This window comes from Coregonus clupeaformis, chromosome 7, assembly GCF_020615455.1.
Source record: "Coregonus clupeaformis isolate EN_2021a chromosome 7, ASM2061545v1, whole genome shotgun sequence".
Classification (NCBI taxonomy): Eukaryota; Metazoa; Chordata; class Actinopteri; order Salmoniformes; family Salmonidae; genus Coregonus; species Coregonus clupeaformis.
Genome location: NC_059198.1, coordinates 9,394,231 through 9,420,797, shown reverse-complemented (window position 1 = coordinate 9,420,797; position 26,567 = coordinate 9,394,231). Strand labels below are relative to the sequence as shown.

Sequence of the window (26,567 nt, the reverse complement as noted above, 5' to 3'; positions counted from 1 at the left end):
CCCTGCTTGGAAGAGATTTAGTGAGATTTAGAGAGAGAGAGAGAGAGAGAGAGAGAGAGAGAGACGGGAAGAGCATTAATATCTTGCTCCTGTGTGCTGTATTGGCTGCAATTGCAATTTACAAAAAACACGGCATGTGACCAAAGTGTTAGTGGATCTGTTGGAGTCAGCGAGGGCATAGGCCTGGGTCTGGGTGGTGGTTGATTATGAGTGTCCTTTCCTCCTCTCTGGTACTGTAGCTCAGCAGGTTCTGTGCCCTAGATTACTTGGTGTGTCAGCACTATCTCCAGGAAAATGAGCCTGTGCCCTTCTCATGATGTGGGACCCAAAGCCTCTATTATGGGGAAGCTATTTAGAGGCAATCCACTCAGCGCCAGTACCCTCACCCTCTTGGCTACCAGCATGTGTCTTTGTGATGATTTTATGTGTTTGTGAATGTGTGGGGTCAACATGGTACTCCATGATACATTGATATCATGGAGTGTATTATTAATGTTTGATTTTCACTGACTCAATCCTTTGTATGAGGAGACTTTCTCAAGACCACAACCTTGTTACCGAAACTCCACATATATCTCTCTAGGAGACCTTCCTGCACCCTCAAAGCAAGTCAGCAGCTAGAGTAGCTCTGAGTTGGAGACAGACACCACCCCTGACATCTTAGTCTCAGTACACAAGCCTTGTTAACAGCCCCTGTTTCGCCATCCCATCAGTGTAGCAGTACACAAGCCTTGTTAACAGCCCCTGTTTCGCCATCCCATCAGGGTAGCAGTACACAGAGCAGGGTGACGTTGGAACATGCAGCCTTTTGAAGCTTTTGCCATGACACATGCAGCTGTAAATAGCAAACAGTGATATGTCTGTACACAGAATAGCACCAACTGTTTTCATATCCCCAAAGCCCTATGTGTGACCCCCAAATGTTTTACTTCAATTGTTTCCCTGTTGCCGAGTTGCAGAATTTGGACTTGGTGCATTATCACAATTCTCCCTTGCAACCATCAGAGAGCAGGAGTAAAGAGCCTGTCATAGCAAAGCCTTTTAGATAATGTATTATTGATTCAGCAGGAGAGAGAGAGAGAGAGAGAGAGAGAGAGAGAGAGAGAGAGAGAGAGAGAGAGAGAGAGAGAGAGAGAGAGAGAGAGAGAGAGAGAGAGAGAGAGAGAGAGAGAGAGAGAGAGAGAGAGAGAGAGAGAGAGAGAGAGAGAGAGAGAGAGAGAGAGAGAGAGAGGGTAGCTAGCTATTCTAGGGTGAAACCGAAAGCAAGAAAAAGAGGGTAGCAATGCTATGATGAAAAAAGCAACGGAGGGAGAGAAAGTCCAGATAGAGATAGAGAAAAAGCATTCCACACTCTAACAGCATCATCCTACAGGTGGCTGCGTGGGTGGGAGGCTGTAGCCATGTCTCATAGTTCAGTGGTTGTGTCCCATGTCATGGTGAAAGAGCATCCCCAGTCTAAGGTCACTGTGCCTGGGGAGAGTGGCAGGCCACTACATGCTCCGGAGACAGAGGTGGACACTTACTGTCATAACAGGCTAGACCCAGGAGGAGATGGACAGAGAGTGGCTTAGTCCGCTGATTGAGGCTGTGTGTGGGAGAGAGGGAGCGAACAGAGAGGGATGAGAGAGAGAGGGAGCGGGGGAGATGGGGCCATCATACAGAGATGTTCTGCAGTGATGCCATATAGAATCGACAAATGTTATTTTGGAGAGAAACAATGCATGGTTTATCATATCCAATGTGCAATATTAGATGTTTGTGGATAGATGTCCTATCAAATGAGCACATCGAGAGCTTGGGACTATAAGGTTCTATCTGCAAAAATATGATTCTGAGATAATTCGCTTTAAACTTCCAAACCCTCATTGGTTTGAATGGTGTCAGCAATTTTCATCTTGTATTCTTTTTAACTTAACAACATAAATTGGGGGTATTTAGAGTACTATATACGTAGAGAACATTGAAAAGGACAAGGCTATGTCAATAACATATTTTTGACAAAAATGCAGATAGAACCCAAATAGTCCCAAGCTCTCGAGATGAGAACCGAGACTGATGCCTGTCAGCCTCTGTTGAGTTGATGAGGAAAATGTTATGGTTATGTTTGTTTTTTTAAGTCCTTGTCGCTACCTGTTCCACCTGTAGAGAAAGACCTCTGTAGTGTTTCTATTTGAATACTTGATTTATTACTTAATACAGAACCTTAGATTCCAGTACAGTTGTTCCACGTCTTTAAAAGGGCTATTGGTCTATAGGGCATCAGAAACAGACTTAAAATATGAGAGAAAGTGAGAGCACAAATTAGGGGAAATGGATGATTCAGAATGTGCCAGACTAACTTACTGTAAGAATGACTGATTGGCGTCATTGTCTCCAATTTAGTCTGTCAAATGCAAGATAAAATTGGCATCTTTAATTTACTTTAGAGAAATCGTTAATGTCTGTGAAGTCGTTGACTCGGTAAAGGATCGCCTGTTAGTGGGAACTGTCAAACCATGGAGTACGGCGTAATAGAATATCACTGCTTTCCTATAACTGTAAAGTGAAGAGTATAGTGCCATGTGTTGAAAAAAGGCTGTAGCTAGCGGTGGCTACATCGATCATTGCAATGATTTATGTATATATCTGTGTTCTTATACGGTGTTACACCAATTCAATAATGACAATGTCAAGAACAATTCACTCTCATACCAGTTCTATTGGACAGTAGGAAATATTAGCGTTCAGCTAGAGATGTGCCCTACTGCTTCAAGGCCCAAACGCTGTCATCGTGTCATGCTACTTTACTAGTTTATGTGCAGAACCTGTGAAAATAATGTGTATTAGAAGCTTGAAATTAGGATAGTACATTACAGTGTGAAGGTTGTATCTAATACAAGCTAAATTAGCTGAGACTAATTCAAAGTGAGAGATTAATTCCAGGGTAATATTTCAAAGAGAAATGCTAACGAGTTAGTAAGAGGACACTGGCGCTGCTGGTCTGATTGAGTTATAAGACAATGGAGCTCTCATTTATTAGGCTGCTAATGTGCAGTTTACATGATTCTCTCTCTCCCTCCATGCCTCTCTCTCTAGCCCTTTACCGCTCTCTCTTTCTCTCTCTCGCTCCCTCCCTCCCTCCCTCCATCTCTCTCTCTGGTATAGATGATATGCATTATTAGCACAGTGAGAGATTTTATAGGCAGAAGCATAGCAGTGCGGTGTGCAGAGCCCAAGCCAGTCAGAGGAGAGGAGGGGAGCTTTGGCAGTGCCGCCCGGGGCTATGACATCAATCAGACCTCTGTACCCACGACCCACAGAGAACTGACCGCCTCAACAGCAGCGCCACAGGGCACCGTCAATCACTCTCATACAGTGAGGGAAAAAAGTATTTGATCCCCTGCTGATTTTGTACGTTTGCCCACAGACAAAGAAATGATCAGTCTATAATTTTAATTGTAGGTTTATTTGAACAGTGAGAGACAGAATAACAACAACAAAATCCAGAAAAACGCATGTCAAAAATGTTATAAATTGATTTGCATTTTAATGAGGGAAATAAGTATTTGACCCCCTCTCAATCAGAAAGATTTCTGGCTCCCAGGTGTCTTTTATACAGATAACGAGCTGAGATTAGGAGCACACATTAAAGGGAGTGCTCCTAATCTCAGCGTGTTACCTGTATAAAAGACACCTGTCCACAGAAGCAATCAATCAATCAGATTCCAAACTCTCCACCATGGCCAAGACCAAAGAGCTCTCCAAGGATGTCAGGGACAAGATTGTAGACCTACACAAGGCTGGAATGGGCTACAAGACCATCGCCAAGCAGCTTGGTGAGAAGGTGACAACAGTTGGTGCGATTATTCGCAAATAGAAGAAACACAAAAACTGTCAATCTCCCTCGGCCTGGGGCTCCATGCAAGATCTCACCTCGTGGAGTTGCAATGATCATGAGAACGGTGAGGAATCAGCCCAGAACTATTGGTTACACACTACGCCGTGAAGGACTGAAATCCTGTAGCGCCCGCAAGATCCCCCTGCTCAAGAAAGCACATATACAGGGCCATCTGAAGTTTGCCAATGAACATCTGAATGATTCAGAGGAGAACTGGGTGAAAGTGTTGTGGTCAGATGAGACCAAAATCGAGCTCTTTGGCATCAACTCAACTCGCCGTGTTTGGAGGAGGAGGAATGATGCCTATGACCCCAAGAACACCATCCCCACCGTCAAACATGGAGGTGGAAACATTATGCTTTGGGGGTGTTTTTCTGCTAAGGGGACAGGACAACTTCACTGCATCAAAGGGACGATAGACGGGGCCTTGTACCGTCAAATCTTGGGTGAGAACCTCCTTCCCTCAGCCAGGGCATTGAAATGGGTCGTGGATGGGTATTCCAGCATGACAATGACCCAAAACACATGGCCAAGGCAACAAAGGAGTGGCTCAAGAAGAAGCACATTAAGGTCCTGGAGTGGCCTAGCCAGTCTCCAGACCTTAGTCCCATAGAAAATCTGTGGAGGGAGCTGAAGGTTCGAGTTGCCAAACGTCAGCCTCGAAACCTTAATGACTTGGAGAAGATCTGCAGAGAGGAGTGGGACAAAATCCCTCCTGAGATGTGTGCAAACCTGGTGGCCAACTACAAGAAACGTCTGACCTCTGTGATTGCCAACAAGGGTTTTGCCACCAAGTACTAAGTCATGTTTTGCAGAGGGGTCAAATACTTATTTCCCTCATTAAAATGCAAATCAATTTATAACATTTTTTGACATGCGTTTTTCTGAATTTTGTTGTTGTTATTCTGTCTCTCACTGGTCAAATAAACCTACCATTAAAATTATAGACTGATCATGTCTTTATCAGTGGGCAAACGTACAAAATCAGCAGGGGATAAAATACTTTTTTCCCTCACTGTATGTGAATGCTCTTTAATGGTGAACACAAACACATGCAGCCTGCCACTCTATTCTCTATCGTCGGTTTTGGAGGTCATTCACTGAATGTAATGTATGCCTGGTAAGAGAAACAATAAGAAAATGTCAAGTAGACAAAGCATCTGTAAGTCAAAATGTCAAGTAGACAGACATTCTACTCAAAAAACACCCCCCACCACCTCCCTGCCGCAGCAGGCGGGTGACTCTTCCCTTCCCTGTGGGACCTGTAGGAGGATTTTCAAGTGACTGAGCATCATGGCGTGATGAGGAACTCAGCCAGATCAATCCAGACAGTCAGCTCCATCTCTACTGTACATCAGTCACAGTCAGCTGTGCACCCTCGTGCAGACAGACGGACGGACAGACAGACAGACTGGCCATGGGAGCCAATTACACCCAGCAGCATCCTGGGTAGAAGAATGGGTGCCAACTACACCGTTTATGACAATCTAGGGCAGCGAAACAGTATGTTTTAGCTTAAACTAGGTGCACAAGGAGTCTGTGTTTATATATGTGTACGGCTGGTGACTTTGAAAAGTCAGTTTGTCCAATGTGTGAAAATCTCCTTTTTAAAAGCATGAGTGCAAAACATGAAATAAGGCATTTTATGTAAGCAATGTACAGTAAGCTTATGTAAGCCTGCACAGGGGATGTTACAGCTATATATGTATGCTAGCTTACAGCTATAGTCTGAACACATAGGGTACAGTTTGTGGTTGCGTGCTGGACCCCTCAGTGACTTTGTGAGAAACCAAAGCATTTTCACACTAACCCCCTGATGAGCCAGCGGTGTAATTAAGCACTAACCTGTCCTCTCAGGCTCTGTACTGGCTTTGGGTTTGATTACATGACTCCTGCAGTAATACCTACAGCAAAGGTACAATTCCAGCATTTTGGCAGGTTCATTCCATCTCCACCCAATTTCACTTAATATTCCAATGCTACACAGACATTACAGGCTACGAGCCATATGCAGATGTCAATGCGGTGAGAAGAAGACCCATGGAGCGGCGCACAATTGGCCCAGCGTCATCCAGGGTAGGGGAGGGAATGGCCGGCAGGGATGTAGCTCAGTTGGTAGAGCATGGCGTTTGCAACGGCAGGGTTGTAGGTTCGATTCCCACGGGGGGCCAGTATGAAAAATGTATGCACTCACTAACTGTAAGTCTGCAAAATGACTAAAATGTAAGAACGTTGAATAGGTGATGTTGTTGCTGTAGCCCTTTTCCCTGTGAGCCTTTAGCACCTCTTAGTGGTGAGATATGAGAATTGCAATCAGGACTGAGCAGAAATTCACACGATAATGTGGACAGACAGACAGTGTGTAAAATACCCATATACGCTCTTTGGACAGAGTAGTTATTTCAGACATTCTCTGTTTGTCAAGCCCCTATCAGTGTACTATGTAGATCCTATGTACATGTGGGGCGGCAGGTAGCTTAGTGGTTAAGAGCGTTGTGCCAGTAACCGAAAGGTCGCTGGTTCTAATCCCCGAGCCGACTAGGTGAAAAATCTGTCTGTGCCCTTGAGCAAGGCACTTAACCCTAATTGCTCCTGTAAGTCGCTCTGGATAAGAGCGTCTGCTAAATGACAAAAATGTAAATGTAAATCTCATCAGGACCATACTAGCCCAAGGCTTTTGTCTGAGGGGGAGCAAAGAAGTTGTCATAACAAGGTAAGCAGTAATGAAGCATAGTCTTTCGGTTTGACTTTCTCCCGCTGACTGTAATATAGAATTTCCTGGCTACAGATATAACCTTTTTGGTTAACTCTTTATGTGTTGTATGGTCATACTGCCTTAAAACCTAGCGAGGGTTTTGTTGGACTTGCCAATCATTCATAAACAATAAGCACATGGGCAAAGTACATTCTGGTCTGTATTTGGTGTATCTAATTCAAAACTCAATTTCCATTTTGGTCTGTACCCCACACATACAATTATCTGTAAGGTCCCTCAGTCGAGCAGTGATTATCAAACACAGATTCAACCACAAGACAAGGGAGGTTTTCCAATGCCTCGCAAAGAAGGGCACATATTGATGGATGGGTAAAAATAAAAATAAAGCAGACATTGAATATCCCTTTGAGCATGGTGAAATTATTAATTACACTTTGGATGGTGTATCAACACACCCAGTCACTACAAACATACAGGCGGCCTCCCTAACTCAGTAGCCGGAGAGGAAGGAAACTGCTCAGGGATTTCACAATGAGGCCAAAAGTGACTTTAAAATAGTTACAGAGTTTAATGGCTGTGATATAAGAAAACTGAGGATGGATTAACAACATTGTAGTTACTCCATAATACTAACCTAATTGACAGAGTGAAAAGAAGGAAGCCTGTACAGAATAAAACATATTCCAAAACATGCACCCTCTTTGCAACAACGCACTAAAGTAATACTGCAAAAAATGTGGCAAATTAATTCCCTTTTTGTTTGGGGTAAATCCAATACAGCACATTACTGAGTACCACTCTCCATATTTTGAAGCATAGTGGTGGCTGCTCATGTTATGGGTATGCTTGTAATCGTTAAGACTGGGGAGTTTTTCAGGATAAAAGATAAACTGAATGGAGCTAAGCATAGACAAAATCCTAGTGGAAAAACTGGTTCAGTCTGCTTTCCACCAGATACTGGGAGATTAATTCACATTTCAGCAGGACAATAACCTAAAACACAAGGCCAAATCTACATTGGAGTTGCTTACCAAGAAGACAGTGAATGTTCCTGAGTGGCCGAGTTACAGTTTTTACTTAAATCTGCTTGAAAATCTATGGCAAGACTTGAAATGGTTGTCCAGCAATGATCAACAACTAATTTGAAAGAGCTTGAAGAATTTTGAAACGAATAATGGGCAGATATTGTACAATCCAGGTGTGCAAAGCTCTTAGAGACTTACCCAGAAAGACTCACAGCTGTAATCGCTGCCAAAGGTGATTCTAACATGTGACTCAGTGGTGTGAATACTTATGTAAATTAAATATTTCTGTATTTCATTTTCAACAAATTTGCAAAAATGTCTAAAAACATGTTTTCACTTTGTCATTATGGGGTATTGTGTGTAGATGGGTGAGAAAAAAAACTATTTAATCAATTTTGAATTCAGGCTGTAACAACACAAAATTTGGGATAAGTCAAGGGGTATGAATACTTTCTGAAGGCACTGTACATTTAGGAACTTGCATATCCTAAGGAAGCAGCTGTCATTTCCTGGTCAATGAAACAAAAACAAGGCCAATGATAAGACGAAGGCGTAACACACACACTTAGACAATTACCTCCCGCCCCGCCCTCTCCCCCTTCCCACTCCACTTCTCATTCCCTGTAGCCCGGCCAGTCTTCCCCTTCTTCCCCTGTCCCTATGTGAGCGCCTGCCACTCTTGCTCCGGGCTGTGGTGCTGTAGCAGTGTCATCACTCAGGATGGACTCCCCACCACTCTACCTGCCTCTGCTAATGCTGACCAGCCTGCTCAGCCTCTGTAAGGACCCAGCGCTCTACTTTCTACTTTCTCAGCTCAGATAGGTTACCTTTAGTTCACCTTCTATTCATATGTATGTCTGTCTCTCACATCACTAGTTTTCTCTTCTTATTCCTCCTCTGTCTCCCTCCACCTATCTCCACTCACAGGGCAAGGGGCAGAAGCTCAGTCATGTAAGTATGAGATACAATTACTTTCTGTATTTGATGCCACTTTAATAAATGCACCAGAGAGCTGGAAGAGTCCCGGCGTAGAGACAGTTTGAGGGCAGTTGGTCCTGTCTACGGTTGACAAGCGGCTATTTTTATTCCTCACACAAAATAGTTATTTTTGTAGAAAATGGGTATTGTCTTGCTTCCTTGACATTTTCATGTCTTTCGTTAGATTTATTGAAGGTATTTTAAGCGGAATACGCAGCTGGTTTCATTGTTTTGAGTCAGCGTGTGAACAAGCTTCTGAGATGTTGAACCTCTTTGATCTACCTACATTCTCAAATACTATAATGGTTTTATTTTTCTCAGTAACTTTGTTCATTCTGAGCTCTTGATTGGGTATTGAGAAGGAGCTGGTGGCATATAACTGTAATAACCGACCGTATCTATTCCCCAAAGGCTGAGTCACATATTTGGCTCCAAAGTACATTTGGCTCAGTTTTCAGCCTTTTCGCCTGCATGGCTGAGCTGTATTTGTACCTATTCTAAAAGCATTACCAGGGAGGATGTGCAACAAAATGCCCGCTTTGTTGTGTCAGCTCAGGCCCAATAGTGTTGTTGGTGTTGAGTGCGAACAGGAGCCAAGGTAAGGCCACAGCCCTCCCAGGGGAGGGGAAGGTTGGCCTGTGTTTGTTAAAGTGTTTTCCTCCTTTCCTTCCTCCTTCACCTCCTGCTTACTGTCCAGTCAAGTGAAGGGCTGCCAGGCACCAGGGAAGGGCCTTCCTCTGTCTGGAGGACTCTACCTGCCCTGTAGAGGAGAGAGCCCAGACAGTATAGTTCATACCAAATATCTTGTGGCTTGACCAAAAATCACTTCCATTTAGCCTTGGTTATTTTGTACCACAAATAGTAGTTTGTATTAGCCTTGGTTGTCATGGTGTCTTTGTGTGTCTGTGCGTGTGGTTGTGCAGTATTCACCATAGACAGTGTGACGCTCAAACTGGACCCCAGTGGCGAGGTAGACAGTGGGACCTTCGTGGACCTGAACTGTGAGGTCAGCATCAGCCATGACCAGTCCCACACCCTGACATACAGCTTCAACTTCCTGCGAGACGATGTCCTGGTCTACTCCAAAAACACCACCGAACCTGCGGTCCTTCACCAGCTCACCCCGGCCAGGGCTGCCAACTCTGGCGCTTACGAGTGCCGGGTCATAGTTCAGGACAAGAGCAAAGGCAGCAGGAACCAGAGACTCACCGTCTCAGGTACTGCTGAAATGGATCCATGATTATATTGACTTTCTGGTAAAACTCTCTAGATCTTCATTCATAATCCATTATATGTAGGTACATACAGTATCAAGTATTTTCCTCTTTGTGATGCATGGTATGTGAAATCATAGTGACTGACATTGATTGTTCGACCACAGGCTTACAGACGCCTGTGCTGCAGGTGACCTCCCAGATCCTGTTTGAGGGGGATGAGCTGGCAGCTACCTGCACAGCCCCAGAGGAGTCTGGCTCCCTGCTCTTCCACTTCTACCAGGACCAGGAGAAGATCAAGCAGGTGTGGGCCGGTGGGAACTCAGTGGAGACCAGGCTGGAGCTGAAGCATGCTGGGGACAAACACCTGCGCTGTTACTTTGAAATCACCATGCTGCCCAACGCTGGGAGGTCCAACAACAGCAACACTGTCAAGGTCATGGTCAAAGGTAAGAGTGGGGTTGGATGCTGTCTGTAACTGTTGCATTTGTCATTGGAAGGTGCTGGTTCAGATTTCTAGTAGCGCATTGGGATTTAATGAATTTGAATTTGATTCATTCATTTGCTATGGGCATTATGCTTCTGTGTGCTTCAATATTTGATCACCTGTAAGAAAATAAATGTTGGGTTAAAGAGTATCCCTGTTCTTCTGTTGTATCATTAGAACTGTTCATCACACCCATCATGAACATTCTTCCTGGTAAAGATGTGATTGAGGGTGACATTGTCGAAGTTTGTCTGTCAAGTGGTGAACCCCCACCCAATGTGGCGGTCTTCCTGACCAAGGACAAGAGGGTGCTTAAGACAGCCTCCATTAGTCTCAGTCATCAGCTCAGAGTGCTGGCAGAGGACTCTGGGGAGTATGTGTGCAAGGCGGACAGAGGCAACGTGCAGAAAGAAGCCTATGAAAGCATCAAAGTCAAAGGCAAGTATTGGATGTCCATGTGTCTGTTGTAAAAGGTTGGGCCACATGACATGTAATAGTGAGCGTTTTTGAGCTGAACTGAATTTAATGTTTTGCCATGCCAATGTATATTTGAATTTAAAGTTTGACACTCTGCTTTTTCTGTCTGATCCCCACAGAGTTGTTTTCCAAGCCAGTCCTGGTGATGGAGCCCAGAGAGGTGTTTGAGGGAGAGCTCTTCACACTGAACTGCTATACTGACCACAATTCCCCTGAAATAATCAACATTTGGGACATGAAGTACTCCCTGTACAGGAACCAGGTCCTACTGACATCAGGAGGGAACTACAGTGCCACAGCACACCCCTCACTTAATGGAAATTACTCCTGCCAGGCCCAAGCCCAAAATATCTTCAAAAACAGCACACAGATTGTCCTCAAGGCAAAAGGTGAGTCTCTCTGTGTGGATGGGGTAATTCTAAAAACACTCCACTCTCATTCAACATTCTCAAACATTGCATGTGCTTTATTTTCGAACAGTTTTTCTCTTCTCTGGTCTCATCCTGTCTTTTTCGTTCTCTTTGTTGTTCCCCCTCTCCCTCTGTCAGTGCCTGTGTCAGTCCCTCTTCTGAGCGTGGTAGGGGGCAGGTTGATCCTGGGCAAGCCCTTCCAGCTCCAGTGTCAGAGTGACAATGGTAGTCTGCCCATCACCTACACCCTGCTGAGCCCCCACAGACAGGCTGAGTTCAGTGTGGTCCGCAGTCCCAAGGATCTGGCCCTCTTCAACATCACCTCCATCCACAGGAGCACTGACATCCACAGCTTCTCCTGCAAGGCAGAGAACAACCCCCGTCAGCCCCACAGGGAGAGCTCAGGAGAGCACCTCCGACGCACTGCCACCATCATAGGCGAGTTGGCCACACCTCCTGTTTATAACAGAACCAGATGTATATATACATACACGTACAGTACCAGCCAAAAGTTTGGACACACGTAGGGTTTTTCTTAATTTTTACTATTTTCTACATTGTAGAATAATAGTGAAGACATCAAAACTATGAAATAACACATATGGAATCATGTAGTAACCCAAAAAGTGTAAAAGAAATCAAAATATATTTTAGATTTTAGATTTTTCAAAGTAGCCACCTGTCACGACTTCGGCCGAGGCTGCCTCCCCTCCTTGTTCGGGCAGGTTTCGGCGTTCGTCGTCACCAGCTTACTAACCACTGCTGCCCCAATCATCATCACCTTTGTCTTGTCTTGTCAATCACACACATCTGGTTCTAATCCCCACATTAGTCTGTGTATAAGTGTTCCCTCTGCCCCCTTGTCCTTGTGGGTGATTGTTATTTGTGAGAGTAGTGTAGCTCGGTGGAGCTACTCGTACATTTTGTTGCCAGGGTAGATTTTCCCCTGTGCCTATGTATTATTGGAGTCTACCGTTACAGTGTATTTGCCAGGGATGAGAATTTCCCCTGTGCCTGTTTCGTTGATCGCTATTTGAGCGCATTTGTGTGTCCACAAAGGAATAAACTCTGTATTTGGTGATTACACTCCTGCGCCTGACTCCTTCCATCACACGCATCACACCACCCTTTGCCTTGATGACAGCTTTGCACACTCTTGGCATTCTCTCAACCAGCTTCATGAGGAATGCTTTTCCAACAGTCTTGAAGGAGTTCCCACATATGCTGAGCACTTGTAGGCTGCTTTTCCTTCACTCTGCAGTCCAACTCATCCCAAACCATCTCAATTGGGTTGAGGTCGGGTGATTGTGGAGGCCAGGTCATCTGATGCAGCACCCCATCACTCTCCTTCTTGGTCAAATAGCCCTTACACAGCCTGGAGGTGTGTTGGGTCATTGTCCACAAACCAGATGGGATGGCGTATCGCTGCAGTGTGCCTTGAATTCCAAATAAATCACTGACAGTGTCACCAGCAAAGCACCCCCACACCATCACATCTCTTCCTCCATGCTTCACAGTGGGAACCACACATGTGGAGATCATCCATTCACCTACTCTGCGTCTCACAAAAACACGGCGGTTGGAACCAAAAATCTCAAATTTGGACTCATCAGACCAAAGGATCGATTTCCACCGGTCTAATGTCCATTGCTCGTGTTTCTTGACCCAAGCAAGTCTCTTTTTATTATTGGTGTCCTTTAGTAGTGGTTTCTTTGCAGCAAATTGACCATGAAGGCCTGATTCACACAGTCTCCTCTGAACAGTTGATGTTGAGAAGTGTTTGTTACTTGAACTCTGTGAAGCATTTATTTGGGCTGCAATCTCAGGTGCAGTTAACGCTAATGAACTTATCCTAATGAACTTATGAAGCAGAGGTAACTCTAGGTCTTACTTTCCTGTGGCGGTCCTCATGAGAGCCAGTTTCATCATAGCGCTTGATGGTTTTTGTGACTGCACTTGAACAAACTTTCAAAGTTCTTGAAATGTTCCGGATTGACTGACCTTCATGTCTTAAAGTAATGATGGACTGTCGTTTCTCTTTGCTTATTTGAGCTGTTCTTGCCATAATATGGACTTGGTCTTTTACCAAATAGGGCTATCTTCTACATACCACCCCTACCTTGTCACAACACAATTGATTGGCTCAAATGCATTAAGAAGGAAAGAAATTCCACAAATTAACTTTTAACATGGCTCACCTGTTAATTGAAATGCATTCCAGGTGACTACCTCATGAAGCTGGTTGAGAGAATGCCAAGAGTGTGCAAAGCTGTCATCAAGTTAAAGGTGTCTACTTAATATAAAAAAACTCTCAAATATAAAATGTATTTTGATTTGTTTAACACTTTTCTGGTTACTACATGATTCCACATGTGTTATTTCATAGTTTTGATGTCTTTACTATTATTCTACAATGTAGAAAATAGAAAAAATAAAGAAAAACCCTGGAATGAGTAGGTGTGTCCAAACTTTTGACTGGTACTGTACATATGGCTCTGGTTTATGAAAAGGAGACGCTGGTACAGTCAGTCTAACTGATGACAGAGCAGATACTGTAATGACTCAACAACATTAATTCCCCACAGAGCCAGTCTCCAGGCCAGTACTGACCGTGAAACCCAACATGGGGGACGTGGCTGAGGGGGAGGACCTGACCCTAACCTGCACTGTCCAGCGGGGCACGCCCCCCATCACCTACACATGGTATCACACAACGAGTGCCCTGCCCCTGCTGTCCAAGACCACCAATGACATGCGAGGATCCCACTCGGTTCAAGGTGTCAGTCGAGAGCATGGAGGCAGATACTACTGCGTCACCAACAACCCATCCAACGACAGCAAGAGCAGTGCCATGGTCACTGTTGGAGGTGAGAGGGGAAGGGGTCTCACACATGAAAGTATTATCACACAAACACACTTGTGTGTGACTAGAAGTCCTTTAGCTAAATCCACTGAGGTTGAACTTGACCTGAGGTAACCTCTGTATCTTTGCTGTCTGCAGTGAAGTTGGCTGGCTGGAAGAAGGGGCTGATCGCAGCGTTCTGCATCCTGCTCACAGTGTCTCTCATCATCATCATCATCATCATCGTTAAGAAAGGCCTTCTTCCATTCAGAAAAAAGAGAACAGTGGAACTGTCAGTGTGAGTGGGCCTGGCTTTGATTTCATCATACTTCCATAGTCTTTTCACAAACCATTGAATGTACAGGTGATGCACAATGCTTTGTCAGGCAAGATGTGAATATTAAAGCGGTAAAGGTCATATAGGAGTTTCCTGTTTAAATATTCATTGTGTTTTCTTGTTCCCCCTCTCTCAGGAAGCCAACAAGCACTAAAACAGACGAGACTCTGAGACTAACCCATGGAGAAGTCAATGAGGCTGCCAATGGTAAGCACTGTCTACTGATTTACTGTACAGTAGTACCTATAGCTGCTGTCAGGACTTCACACTACTAAACCATTGGCCCACGATAGAAAGTCTATAGAGTCTTGCAGGCCCCTACCATCTCAGCCTTAACCTTGCTCCAATCCTTCATCCTCTCAGGATATCCTCTCTCTTCCTCTCTGTGTGTTCCTTCCTCCTAGCTTGGCTCAGGGTAAATAGCAGGTGAGGGGATGCATACCTAATATGGCAAAGCAATTAATGTTTCTTACAATTGGATGTGACCGGTGTCCTGTATGACTGACCCCTGGTCTCTGTGTTTTGCAGTCACTCCTGGGGTCATGGGAAGGAGCGTCTGGAGTGATCATGTCTCAGGCTCAGGTGAGTGTACCAGAGTTCATGAGGTCAACTCCTACATTTCAACAGTAGGAGCATTAACTCTGTGACTATTCATGTCTAACATTAAGTGTGGCTATTGTAGAGTCTGACGACCAGACCAGCAAGGGAACTTCTGAGGTACCTGAGCCACAATACACTGAGGTCCATCCCCAGGAGGTAGACCCCACCAGAGGTAAGAGACTGACCCATCCTCTTAGCTGGGAGGTGCTAGGCTTCAAATACATGTCAACATTATTATTGATCTATTGCTTAAAGTCAAATAATCATGAGCTGTCCACTTGTATTTTTAGATTATGTCCCTTTGAAGCATTTGTTTATGCATTCCTAGCTCCCGTGAAGAAAGGCACAGACATGGTGTACAGCGAAGTGCGGAACTCGATGCAAGGTAAGACTAATATCCTGTTCAATGTTCACTAAAGCCCTCTTTACACTAAGAAACAGCAAATGAGATGGGCTTCTTCTCTGGGGTTTGAGAAATGTGCCATTCAGGAAACCAGGCCAGGCCTAACTCTAAACATCTGCATTGTTAGTGAGAGAGGGTGCCGTTAAGCCGGCAGTTTAGCCAGCTGTCCACTTCCTGCTCTCGTCAAAGGGAACTTCCTGTTATTACAATCCAACCCAAACACAGGGTCCATCTGTCAAGCGGAGTCAGAGGACTGCTCCATTGTTAACTCCTGAAATAAGAACCCCCACCCGCCATCCATTTTGTCCATTGTTGAGTAATTGACCTAATCCTTGGAAATGTACATGGTATGTGTGTCAAACAATGTTGCAGCACAGGGGAAGAGGAAACAATCATGGGCTTTGGCCTGCTTCTATATTGTCAAACAATGGGCTTGTTGGCAGGGAAACTGACTGGTAACACACACACATAAGTGGTTGTAATTGGATAAGCCCAAGGCGGTCAGTCTTGAGGAGAGGTGGAGGCTCTGGGTGAATGGTGTTGTTTTGGGGAGTGGTGGTGAAGACGTAGATCTTCTCTAATCACTGAATGCCTTCATTTCCTGAGCTTGTCTCCTGCTCTTGTTTTTGCTGGTGAGTCAGAGTCCGAACAAGCTGACGGCGTAAGTAGAGCAATTTGCTAACAAATACACTCACGCACATATTGTTTTACATACAGTACATAGACCTTATGACTTTGTTTTGTCTTAGAGGGACCCCTTATGGTGAAAATAAGACAACACAGAAGGAGGAAACCGCTAGAATACACAGAAACTGTAGAAACAGACACTGGTTTCTTCTTGTATTTTTATTTTTATTTTGTCTATTTCTGCAAGGCTCAGTTGAATATGCCCAGCTAAACCACAATGACCATGAGTCAGAAGAACCAGACCAAGAACCAGAGCCTGAACCAGAGCCAGAGCCAGAACCAGAACCAGAACCAGGATCAGAGCAAGACGGACAACTTGAATGACCACCATCAATATTTATTCTCTAACTTATTCAGCCCATAAAACAACTGAAGCTGTTATTGCATTGAATGCATTTGTATATTTTATATATTTTTACACCTCTTCTTCTTAACCATTTGTACAGTCTTTAAATGCCTGTAATTATGCCTTGGTGAATTGAGAATAAAACAATGCAGCAGAATGGGAGACCTTGTACTTTTTCTCAATGAGATAAAAATCTCTCCTGAGAACGTGCACATAGGATGGGTGTTGTGGCGCGGAGAAAAATACACACAAATACATTTCCCTCCATTGTGAGCTGAGCTCCATGGACAGGAGGGAAACCTTTGAAGCCTGTGGGGTGTAGCAACAGTCAGGGGGTGTGACACCACCCTGCTGGGTGACCAGGCAAACCACTCTGCCTCTCCTGACCAGAAGAGGGCAGCACCTTGTTTAAGATGCAGTAGGGAAACATTGGCGCCACACTGCTGAAATCTTTCATGTGAGAGGCTTCCACTGTGTTTTATCATCAAGGCATATCAGTTTCAGTTTCCATCCTTTCATGGCTTTGATTGACTGAGACGAGTAGTGACTTAATAAGTTATGAGGTAATACAGGAGTCAATTCCTTTTCTCAGTATTTGGCTATGAGAGGAGAACAAAAACAGACAAACAAACTTTAAAGTGTAGACTATATTGTCTTTGTACAAAGGTGTACACAGAACTGCACTCATTTCAGAACTTCTCTTCTGTCCAGAAGGCTAGTGGAGTCATCATCCCCAAGGGAACACAACAACATTACATTAATGTCTGTGCCATCACATATCCTTGATCACAAAATCAAAATATCTATATTAGCTGTATTATATTAGTTTCTTCAAAAAGCTTAACGCGACATCACCAAGGTGATCTGAACAACAAAGGCCTATAGCCCACAATAGGTTGATTGGGTTCATTAATGTCATGGCACATGTTGTTGACAGTCCAGCTCATGTAGATTTGCCTTTTGACAGGAAGCTCTAAGGGACGTTGAAAGACTGACCAACACTGTGTAAAAAGCTATAGAACCCGACACCACAGCTAAACACCCACAGCCTGCCACCGACTTAAATGCTCTCAACTACATTCCCAGTTCAGTCACACGTATATATTGCAGCCTTTAGGATGAAGCATTTATCTTCATTAGAGATAGCCCAGTCCCTTGTTTGGATTATGTTTCAGTTATTTGTGTGTGTATGTTTCAGCTGTGTGTGTGTTTGTGTGTGTGTACGCGCCTGTGTGTGACAGAAAGGGAGCAATACAGAGGGGGAAGTAAGGGTGAACCCAAGAGAGAGAGAGAGATAGATAGAGTGAGCGAGAGAAAGAGAGAGAGAGAGCGAGAGAGAGAGAGAGAGAGAGAGAGAGAGAGAGAGAGAGAGAGAGAGAGAGAGAGAGAGAGAGAGAGAGAGCTCTAGTGACAGTGTGTGTAAGCTAGGGCTCCTCCTTCCCCACCTCAGGTCATGTTGAGTTTGAATCGCCATCCTAGCTAGCTAAAATGTAACCACCTTTAGTGTAGTCAAACTATTCACTATTGGTTCTCGTACTAGGAAGTTCAAAATGTAACAAAACACTATAATATTTAATGTCCATGCAAATATATTTTGTATTATGATATGGTAAGAAATAAAATAAGTACTGCTATTTTAGGTAATCCCCCAAGGGGAAGTCAAAACTATCGATAAAGTCTTAAACACGGCCCCTTTAAGAGGAGGAGTCCAAAGAGTAATCTATGAATGAATAGTTTTCCAAAATGCGTTCCAAAATGAAAACGCAATCCAGCTCCATGTCTCAGCTGTCTGGATCTCTGCAGGGTGTAATTACTGTATCGTTAAATCACACGCTGCAGTTTCAGCTTTTAGGGTGTGGGTGAATTAATCATATTACTTAACAGGTCTGCCCTGACAGCGGTTAACAGCATATTTTGAGAACTGGCAGCTGGAGGTCACCTACCCGTAGTATGCGCTCCAGCAGGTATATCTCACTGGTCATCCCCAAAGCCAACACCTCCTTTGGCCGCCATTCCTTCCAGTTCTCTGCTGCCAATGACTGGAACGAATTGCAAAAATCTCTGAAGCTGGAGACTCTTATCTCCCTCACTAACTTCAAGCATCAGTTGTCAGAGCACCTTACCGATCACTGCACCTGTACACAGCCCATCTGAAATTAGCCCACCCAACTACCTCATCCCCATATTGTTATTTATTTTGCTAATTTGCACCCCAGTATCTCTATTTGCACATCATCTCTTGCACATCTATCATTCCAGTGTTAATACTAATTGTAATTATTTTGCACTATGGCCTATTTATTGCCTTACCTCCATAACTTGCTACATTTGAACACACTGTATATATATTTTCTGTTGTATTTTTGACTTTATGTTTTGTTTTACCCCATATGTAACTCTGTGTTGTTGTTTTTATCGCACTGCTTTGCTTTATCTTGGCCAGGTCGCAGTTGTAAATGAGAACTTGTTCTCAACTGGCTTACCTGGTTAAATAAAGGTTAAATAAAAATAAAATAAAATAAAATGTGCTGCTATGGAATTAAAATGACTGTAGCAGAAGTAGAATAAATAAGAATATGCTGGCTGGGTATTAATGAGCGGGTATTAACCGGTGCAAGCTATTTTTGGACGGCATTTATTATAGGTCAGATTGGCTTTTTAATTTTTAACTGCACAATAATAAAGCCAAAGTGATATATGTTTACACCCTGTGTCCTATACTATTTTCCTCCGCAAGGACACTACATACAGAAATAACCCCTAGTCTGGTGAATCTGCTGAGGCCATCTCCTGCATACCTCGCAGCGTCAACCCGGCCACCATCCCCTCCAAACCCTGAGGTGTCCTGGCCATGGATGGCGCTGTCCTCTTCAGAGGGCCTGGTCTGATGTTTGAAGAGCCTGTCTACTCTGTCAAATACACGCTGCTGAATGTACCATGTTACTGCATCCATCATGTGAGGTCATGTGCTGTCGTAGACGCTGTGAATTCCTGTTACATGTCAACTGCCCAGCTGCACAGGAGAAGACTAGACGGTATGTCCCCCATGGTCACAAGGCCAATGGCGTGGTAACTAGACAGGACAGGTTTTCTTAATGTCGTTATAATGTATACAGTCGGAGAGAGTGATAAATATATATTTGGAACTTTTCACTTTTAGAAGTGTGGGACGCTGTGTCTCTTTATTTTTACTGCCTGTGCGTTCGTGTCTCAGCAAGGAAACCTGATCCGGCCCCTCCTGTATCTGAAGCAGGATTCCAGCTCTGCCATTGGCTACGCTGCTAAAATTGGTACGTTGACCCCTGTGAATATTATGTCTTTCACTTGGCCTTACGTGCACTGCTGAGACTCAGTGGTGAGGTCATCGCGGCAGCAGGTTCATTGTTCTTAGATTTGCTACTATCACAAATTAAGATGTTCCCAGGTACTTATGACTTTGTGCTTTCCAGTTGTACACAGTGTTCAAGTTTACTGTGTTTTACGGCAGTCTCAAAATACTGCTATTAGCAGACACCATAGTTACAGCTGAAGCCCCTAGTAATAATGTACTTGATAGCCCACAGCAGCACTGTAAGTACTGCCTCTACAATACATTTTTGAAGTTAAAAAAATAATGATTATAATCAAAGACCTGAGGGCGTGGCAGATTGTCAACATGATACACTGACCCAGTTTGCAGACTAGAGGAGGATACAGAAAGGATCCATCATAGTGGTCTCGATCAGGTGGAGCAAACTTAAACTTGCGCCTTTTTTGCTTCTTCCTCATGGTATGGCTAGTTACCTGACTTGCCTACAGCTCTCCATTCAGCTTAGACACAAGTCACCAGGAAACGTGGAGATTCAATCATCTCTTCTCTAAATCTTCTCAGTACAACTGCTCTTTCACTTTCTACCCTGCTCTCAATATTCCCTAGGATTCATGTTTCCATGCATACATTTTGGATGTAAACCTTATGTCCATTTCCCCCCTTTCATGAGTAATGGATCAGCTCGTCTGATTAAAATCTCAGACAGCAATTTAAAATAGAGTCATGTAAACAAGCAACAAGGTATGTCATACTGTATAGCACTATAAATGAAGAATAGAGCAGGTTTACACAAACAAGCCCAGCTCCCATAGTCCTACATTTGTAATTTACACATCTTTATCCTAATATTTACATCTTGTCTCATACCACAACAGTGATAATATAATTCATGCAATGTTAAACAGGTGGCTACTATCTATTCCCCCATGGCCTGTGGAATGTTGTTCCACTCCTCTTTTTTACATCTTTAGTCATTTAGCAGACGCTCTTATCCAGAGTGACTTACAGTTAGTGAGTGCATACATAATTTTTTTATTTTTCATACTGGCCCCCCGTGGGAATCGAACCCACAACCCTGGCGTTGCAAACGCCATGCTCTACCAAGCAGTACGAACTCTGAGGATAGATGGGGGGCAATCAGTTCACATATGTTGTCCAGGGCACAGCTCGGGGCTGAGGGGGGTCTGTAGCAAGCGGCAACAGTGAGAGACTTATTTCTGGAAAGGTGGATTTTTAGAAGTAGAAGCTCAAACTGTTTGGGCACAGACCTGGATAGTATGATAGAGCTCTACAGGCTATCTCTACAGTAGATTGCAACCCCACCCCCTTTGGCAGTTCTATCGAGACGGAAATGTTGTAGTTGGGGATGGACATTTCTGAATTTTTGGTGGCCTTCCTAAGCCAGGATTCAGACACTGCTAGAACATCAGGGTTGGCGGAGTGTGCTAACGCAGTGAAAAACTCAAACTTGGGGAGGAGGCTTCTGATGTTAACGTGCAAGAAACCAAGGCTTTTACGGTTACAGAAGTCAACAAATGATAACGCCTGGGGCGTAGGAGTGATACTGGGGGCTACAGGGCCTGGGTTAACCTCTACATCACCAGAGGAACAGAGGAGGAGTAGAATAAGGATACGGCTAAAGGCTTTAAGAACTGGTCTTCTAGTGCGTTGGGTACAGAGAAAAAAAGGGGCAGATTTCCGGGCGTTGTAGAATAGATTCAGGGCATTATGTACAGACAAGGATATGGAAGGATATGAGTACAGTGGAGGTAAACCTAAGCGTTGGGTAACGATGACAGAGATAGCATCACTGGAGGCACCAATTGAGTCGGTCTCCGCGTGTATGGGGGGTGGGACAAAGGAGCCATCTAAGGCAGGTTGAGCTGGACTGGGGGCTCCACAGTGAAATAGTACAATAAGAAATAACCAAAACAGCAATAAGCAAGGCATATTGACATGGGAGAGAGGCATAAAGCAATCACAGGTGTTATTCGAGAGAGCTAAGACAACAGCTGGTAATGGCGACAAAGTTTGGGCTGAGGCTAAACATAAACAGGATGCGGTACCGTATAAAGGAACAGTCCAGAAGGCATCAGCTGTATAGCTGAGTTATCATAAGGTCTGGTGAACAGCAATAGGAGTTTGGGGGCTGCTACAGCACTGGCGAGCAAAAGGCACGGCTTGCGTGTGCTAGCGGGCCGGGGCTAGCAGATGGATCTTCGTGGTCGACGTCGTAACGGGAAGCCTGTTGAAACCACATCAGACGATTTCTTCGGCAGACCAGTCGTGTTGGATCGGCGGGGCTCCGTGTCAACACTAGAAGGTCCCGTCCGGTTGACAGAGAGGTAGATAGCCGGGAGATGGACCTGGCTCGAGGCTAGCTCAAGGCTAACTGGTGCTTGCTAAGGGGCAATGGTAATTATCCAACGACAACAGCCATTCGGTTGCAGCTAGCTAGTTGCGATGATCCGGCGCTAGGGTCCAGTGATTCCAGCAGAAAATCCGATATGATCTAGGTCGATAGCACGCTGTGCAGACTGGCCGACAAATTGTCCAGGTTAGAGCTAGAGCTGGCTGGTGGGTAGTGCAGTCCACGGACAATGGTGAAGATGCTAACGATGGCTAATAGCAAGTAGATAGCTAGCTGGCTACCACAGCCATTCGGTTGCAGCTAGACTAGTTTCAGCTTAAGGTTCTTGATAAAAGTTATAAAGAAATAATAGAATCCTTTCCATGTTGGGTGAGGTGGGTTGCAGGAAAGTATATTTAGTTAAAGGATGAAAAGTAAAATTGAGAAATATATACAAAATAGACAAAAAACTAAAAAACTGGCTATTTACACAAGGACACTATAGAAAACTCGACCACACTGCTACACCATCTTGGTATACAGAGTACGCAGATGAGCTTCCCTGAGATGGTTTCTGACAGTTTGTGCAGAAATTATTCAGTTGGACGTACTGCAAATTCTCTAAAACAACGTTGGCGGCGGCTTATTGTAGTAGAGAAATTAACATTAAATTTTCTGGCAACAGCTCCGGTGGACATTCCTGCAGTCAGCATGCCAATTGCATGCTTCCTCAAAACTTGAGACTGTGGCATTGTGTTATATGGCCTTTTATTGTCCCCTGCACAAGGTGCACCTGTGTAATGTTCATGCTGTTTAATCCGCTTCTTGATATACCACACCTGTCATGTGGATGGATTATCTTGGCAAAAGAGAAATGCTCACTGACAGAGATGTAAACAAATTTGCACACAGAATTTGAGAGAGAAAAGCTTTTTGTGCATATGGAACATTTATTTTATTTCAGATTATGAAACATGGGACCAACACTTTACATGTTGCGTTTATATTTTTGTTCAGTATAACTGCAGAGGGTACAGTTCTGATTTAGATCATTCACATGTTTAGATATTGAATATATCATATTTGTGTAGTACTTATTTTGTAGCACAGTTATTCACCAGGAATTTACATAGTAAAATGGTAATTACTTAAGCAATAATACGAGGCCATGTGTTATAACATTTTATCATGTCTGTGACGTGGTCATAGCCACCAGGGAAGCCGAGTGGGGTAGACAACCACCGGCATGATAAAAATGTCATAACATGTAATTAGAATCATATTAACACCCACTGGAGTCAATTGGGCGCTAGCACAAAAACCCAACATGAGCATGAATTACATGAACAAGAAGCTCAACATTACAAATCTTTTCCAGGATTTAAGATAATGAACTTGTCCTCTGTAATATCGTATAGCTTAAGGCAGGTTTCTCGACTCATTATAAGGGATTTCTGCCTGTCTGTCTAGTCTTGACTCTAGTGGCCATGTATATGTTGTCTTGTAAATCATGGGCAGGATAGATTCTAACAATGGGAATTCTAAACCACCCATTGTATAAACAATAAAAACCAATAAATTATCAATGCTTATATTATTTGTATCTAAAGTAGTCAATATTATGCAATTGTATTTAGAGTAATGAATATAACTAATTTAATAAATAACTATTTAGCCTAATAATATCTGTCTCTTCATAATATCATGCATTATCTCATCACTAATGGGAACTAATTCTAAACTGGTGGTAGGAACTGTAAGTTCTCAAATCAACTTCATATGACCTTTCATAGGTTGGTCTCTCTGTCCTCTGGTAAACGGTAGAAGTGATGATTGAAGAGCAGAGCTGAGGAGGAGGTTTGGTAAGCATGGATGGCTGCAGGGCCTATCAGCTTGGCTATAGATAGGTGTGTATATTTTACATAACCTCTGTGTTTCCTTGAAAAGCTCTCTTGGCAGGCGCATGACTGAAGACAGCGCAGCCCCAACCTGCTGGCCTGCAATAGGTCAAACTCCAGCTGGAGATTCTATTTGTGTTACGTAATTAGGTCACGCAGCTTGCTTCTCCCATTTTTTTAAACCATCCAATGTTCTGCCCGCCGGCTCCTCAGTTGAATTAATTACTGTCATGCAACCTCCACAGCTACTAACGAAGAATGGTATGCCAGAGTTATGCCCCAAAGGTGTGAAAATAAGAGGATGTCACATGGGCGAGTGCTCCTGCAGGCTGAGCCTCCATGGTGGGCGAGGTGTTGGCAAGGGCACACACTACATGGATATTGTGTCAGAGATTGAGGAGGGATTAGTCTTGAAGTAAGTTTCAGTAAGTCATGGGCACTCGAGGTGGTGTAGCACAAAATTGTGGAGTCCTTTTGCATTGGCAGTGGGAATCATGTCAAACTGTTTGGCCAGTGAGCCGGGAGCCCATTAGTTGTCACAGTTATTATGGACCTGTGTGTCCACCATGACACGGGATCTTATATTTAGCATTTATGTCAGTGCCCTCTCCTTAATGGCAATTTCATAGGTAGGAACCATGGCTAGTAAATGGTCTTGTCTACACTTTGCTATAGAGGATGCCATCTGAAGAAGGTCCAGAATGCCATTGTTCTTTGATGTGGGGGGGTACAGGTTTGTAAAGGTTAGTTACAGCATGTTACTTGTTTTAATCACTATCCGTCCTCCTCTCCATTGGCTGCTGAACACCAACCATTCCCAGGGCAAAACCCAGTCACATGCCCCCATTGTGAAATCAAACATCAACAAATGAATGCCCACATGGCTGGCCTTTCACCTCACCCTCCTTTTTCATGGATGCAGGCCCGGCTCGGGTAACCCTATCCCCAGACAAGCAGGCCTGCGCCCTGGCTCTCTCCCCTCCGTGTGAAGTCCGGACACTCCTGCTCTGGCTGTGGGCTGGACAGCTGCTGGCCCTGTTTACTGCTACGGCCCCTCGCAGGGTAGCATTCTTCATACCTGGTCAATGTCAGAGGCCTGTGTCTCCAACGGGAGCACACAAAGCACTATTCAAATCAAATCAAATCCAATTTTATTTGCCACATGAGCCGAATACAACAGGTGTAGACATTACCGTGAAATGCTTACTTACAGCCTTAACCAACAATGCATTCATTTTTTTTATAAAAAAAGTAAAATAAAACAACAACAACAAAAAAGTGTTGAGAAAAAAAGAGCAGAAGTAAAATAAAATAACAGTAGGGAGGCTATATACAGGGGGGTACCGGTGCAGTGCAAATAGTCTGGGTAGCCATGATGAGCTGTTCAGGAGTCTTATGGCTTGGGGGTAGAAGCTGTTGAGAAGCCTTTTGGACCTAACTTGGCACTCCGGTACCGCTTGCCGTGCGGTAGCAGAGAGAACAGTCTATGACTAGGTTGGCTGGAGTCTTTGACAATTATGAGGGCCTTCCTCTGACACCGCCTGGTATAGAGGTCCTGGATGGCAGGAAGCTTGGCCCCAGTGATGTACTGGGCCGTACGCACTACCCTCTGTAGTGCCTTGCGGTCGGAGGCCGAGCAGTTGCCATACCAGGCGGTGATGCAACCAGTCAGGATGCTCTCGATGGTGCAGCTGTAGAACTTTTTGAGGATCTGAGGACCCATGAGCTGTAGTCAATGAATAGCATTCTCACGTATGTGTTCCTCTTGTCCAGGTGGGAAAGGGCAGTGTGGAGTGCAATAGAGATTGCATCATCTGTGGATCTGTTGGGGCGGTATGCAAATTGGAGTGGGTCTAGGGTTTCTGGGATAATGGTGTTGATGTGAGCCATGACCAGCCTTTCAAAGCACTTCATGCCTACAGACGTCAGTGCTACGGGTCGGTAATCATTTAGGCAGGTTATCTTAGTGTCCTTGGGCATGGGGACTATGGAGGTCTGCTTGAAACATGTTGGTATTACAGACTCAGTCAGGGACATGTTGAAAATGTCAGTGAAGACACTTGCCTGTTGGTCAGCACATGCTCGGAGTACACGTCCTGGTAATCCGTCTGGCCCTGCGGCCTTGTGAATGTTGACCTGCTCAAAAGTCTTACTCACATCGGCTACGGAGAGCGTGATCACATACAGTGGGGAAAAAAAGTATTTAGTCAGCCACCAATTATGCAAGTTCTCCCACTTAAAAAGATGAGAGAGGCCTGTAATTTTCATCATAGGTACACGTCAACTATGACAGACAAAATGAGGGAAAAAAATCCTGAAAATCACATTGTAGGATTTTTAATGAATTGATTTGCAAATTATGGTGGAAAATAAGTATTTGGTCAATAACAAAAGTTTCTCAATACTTTGTTATATACCCTTTGTTGGCAATGACACAGGTCAAACGTTTTCTGTAAGTCTTCACAAGGTTTTCACACACTGTTGCTGGTATTTTGGCCCATTCCTCCATGCAGATCTCCTCTAGAGCAGTGATGTTTTGGGGCTGTCGCTGGGCAACACGGACGTTCAACTCCCTCCAAAGATTTTCTATGGGGTTGAGATCTGGAGACT

The 26,567-nt window shown here is 44.2% G+C and overlaps 1 protein-coding gene across 4 annotated transcripts; it reads left to right on the top strand.

Moving 5' to 3' along the window:
* The first annotated feature begins 8,251 nt into the window (after positions 1 to 8,251).
* LOC121585145 (platelet endothelial cell adhesion molecule) lies at positions 8,252 to 16,556 on the top strand. Of its 4 annotated transcripts, none has more exons than XR_006003802.2 (14): positions 8,253 to 8,396; positions 8,546 to 8,569; positions 9,520 to 9,813; positions 9,978 to 10,259; positions 10,475 to 10,735; positions 10,894 to 11,163; positions 11,323 to 11,622; positions 13,770 to 14,051; positions 14,186 to 14,324; positions 14,500 to 14,570; positions 14,892 to 14,945; positions 15,046 to 15,135; positions 15,292 to 16,027; positions 16,241 to 16,332. XR_006003802.2 is itself a non-coding variant. In XM_041901514.2 (14 exons), exons 1-14 carry the CDS (start codon positions 8,339 to 8,341, stop codon positions 16,375 to 16,377), a joined length of 2,319 nt encoding a protein of 772 aa, XP_041757448.2. In that variant the 5' UTR covers positions 8,253 to 8,338; the 3' UTR covers positions 16,378 to 16,556. The 4 variants fall into 4 exon arrangements, 2 of the variants coding, with proteins under 2 accessions (XP_041757448.2, XP_041757449.2); XM_041901514.2 differs by having other exon boundaries at positions 15,292 to 15,348; positions 16,241 to 16,556; XR_006661274.1 differs by lacking the exons at positions 15,292 to 16,027; positions 16,241 to 16,332 and adding an exon at positions 14,727 to 14,789 and having other exon boundaries at positions 8,252 to 8,396; positions 15,046 to 15,081.
* Positions 16,557 to 26,567: the final 10,011 nt, after the last annotated feature.

Bases quoted from the DNA above. Each gene is read 5' to 3' on its own strand.
- LOC121585145 (XM_041901514.2), top strand. From the start codon at position 8,339: ATGGACTCCCCACCACTCTACCTGCCTCTGCTAATGCTGACCAGCCTG. The intron at 10,736-10,893 runs GCAAGTATTGGA...TGATCCCCACAG, and splicing joins TGAAAGCATCAAAGTCAAAG to AGTTGTTTTCCAAGCCAGTC. The intron at 14,571-14,891 runs GTAAGCACTGTC...TGTGTTTTGCAG, and splicing joins AGTCAATGAGGCTGCCAATG to TCACTCCTGGGGTCATGGGA.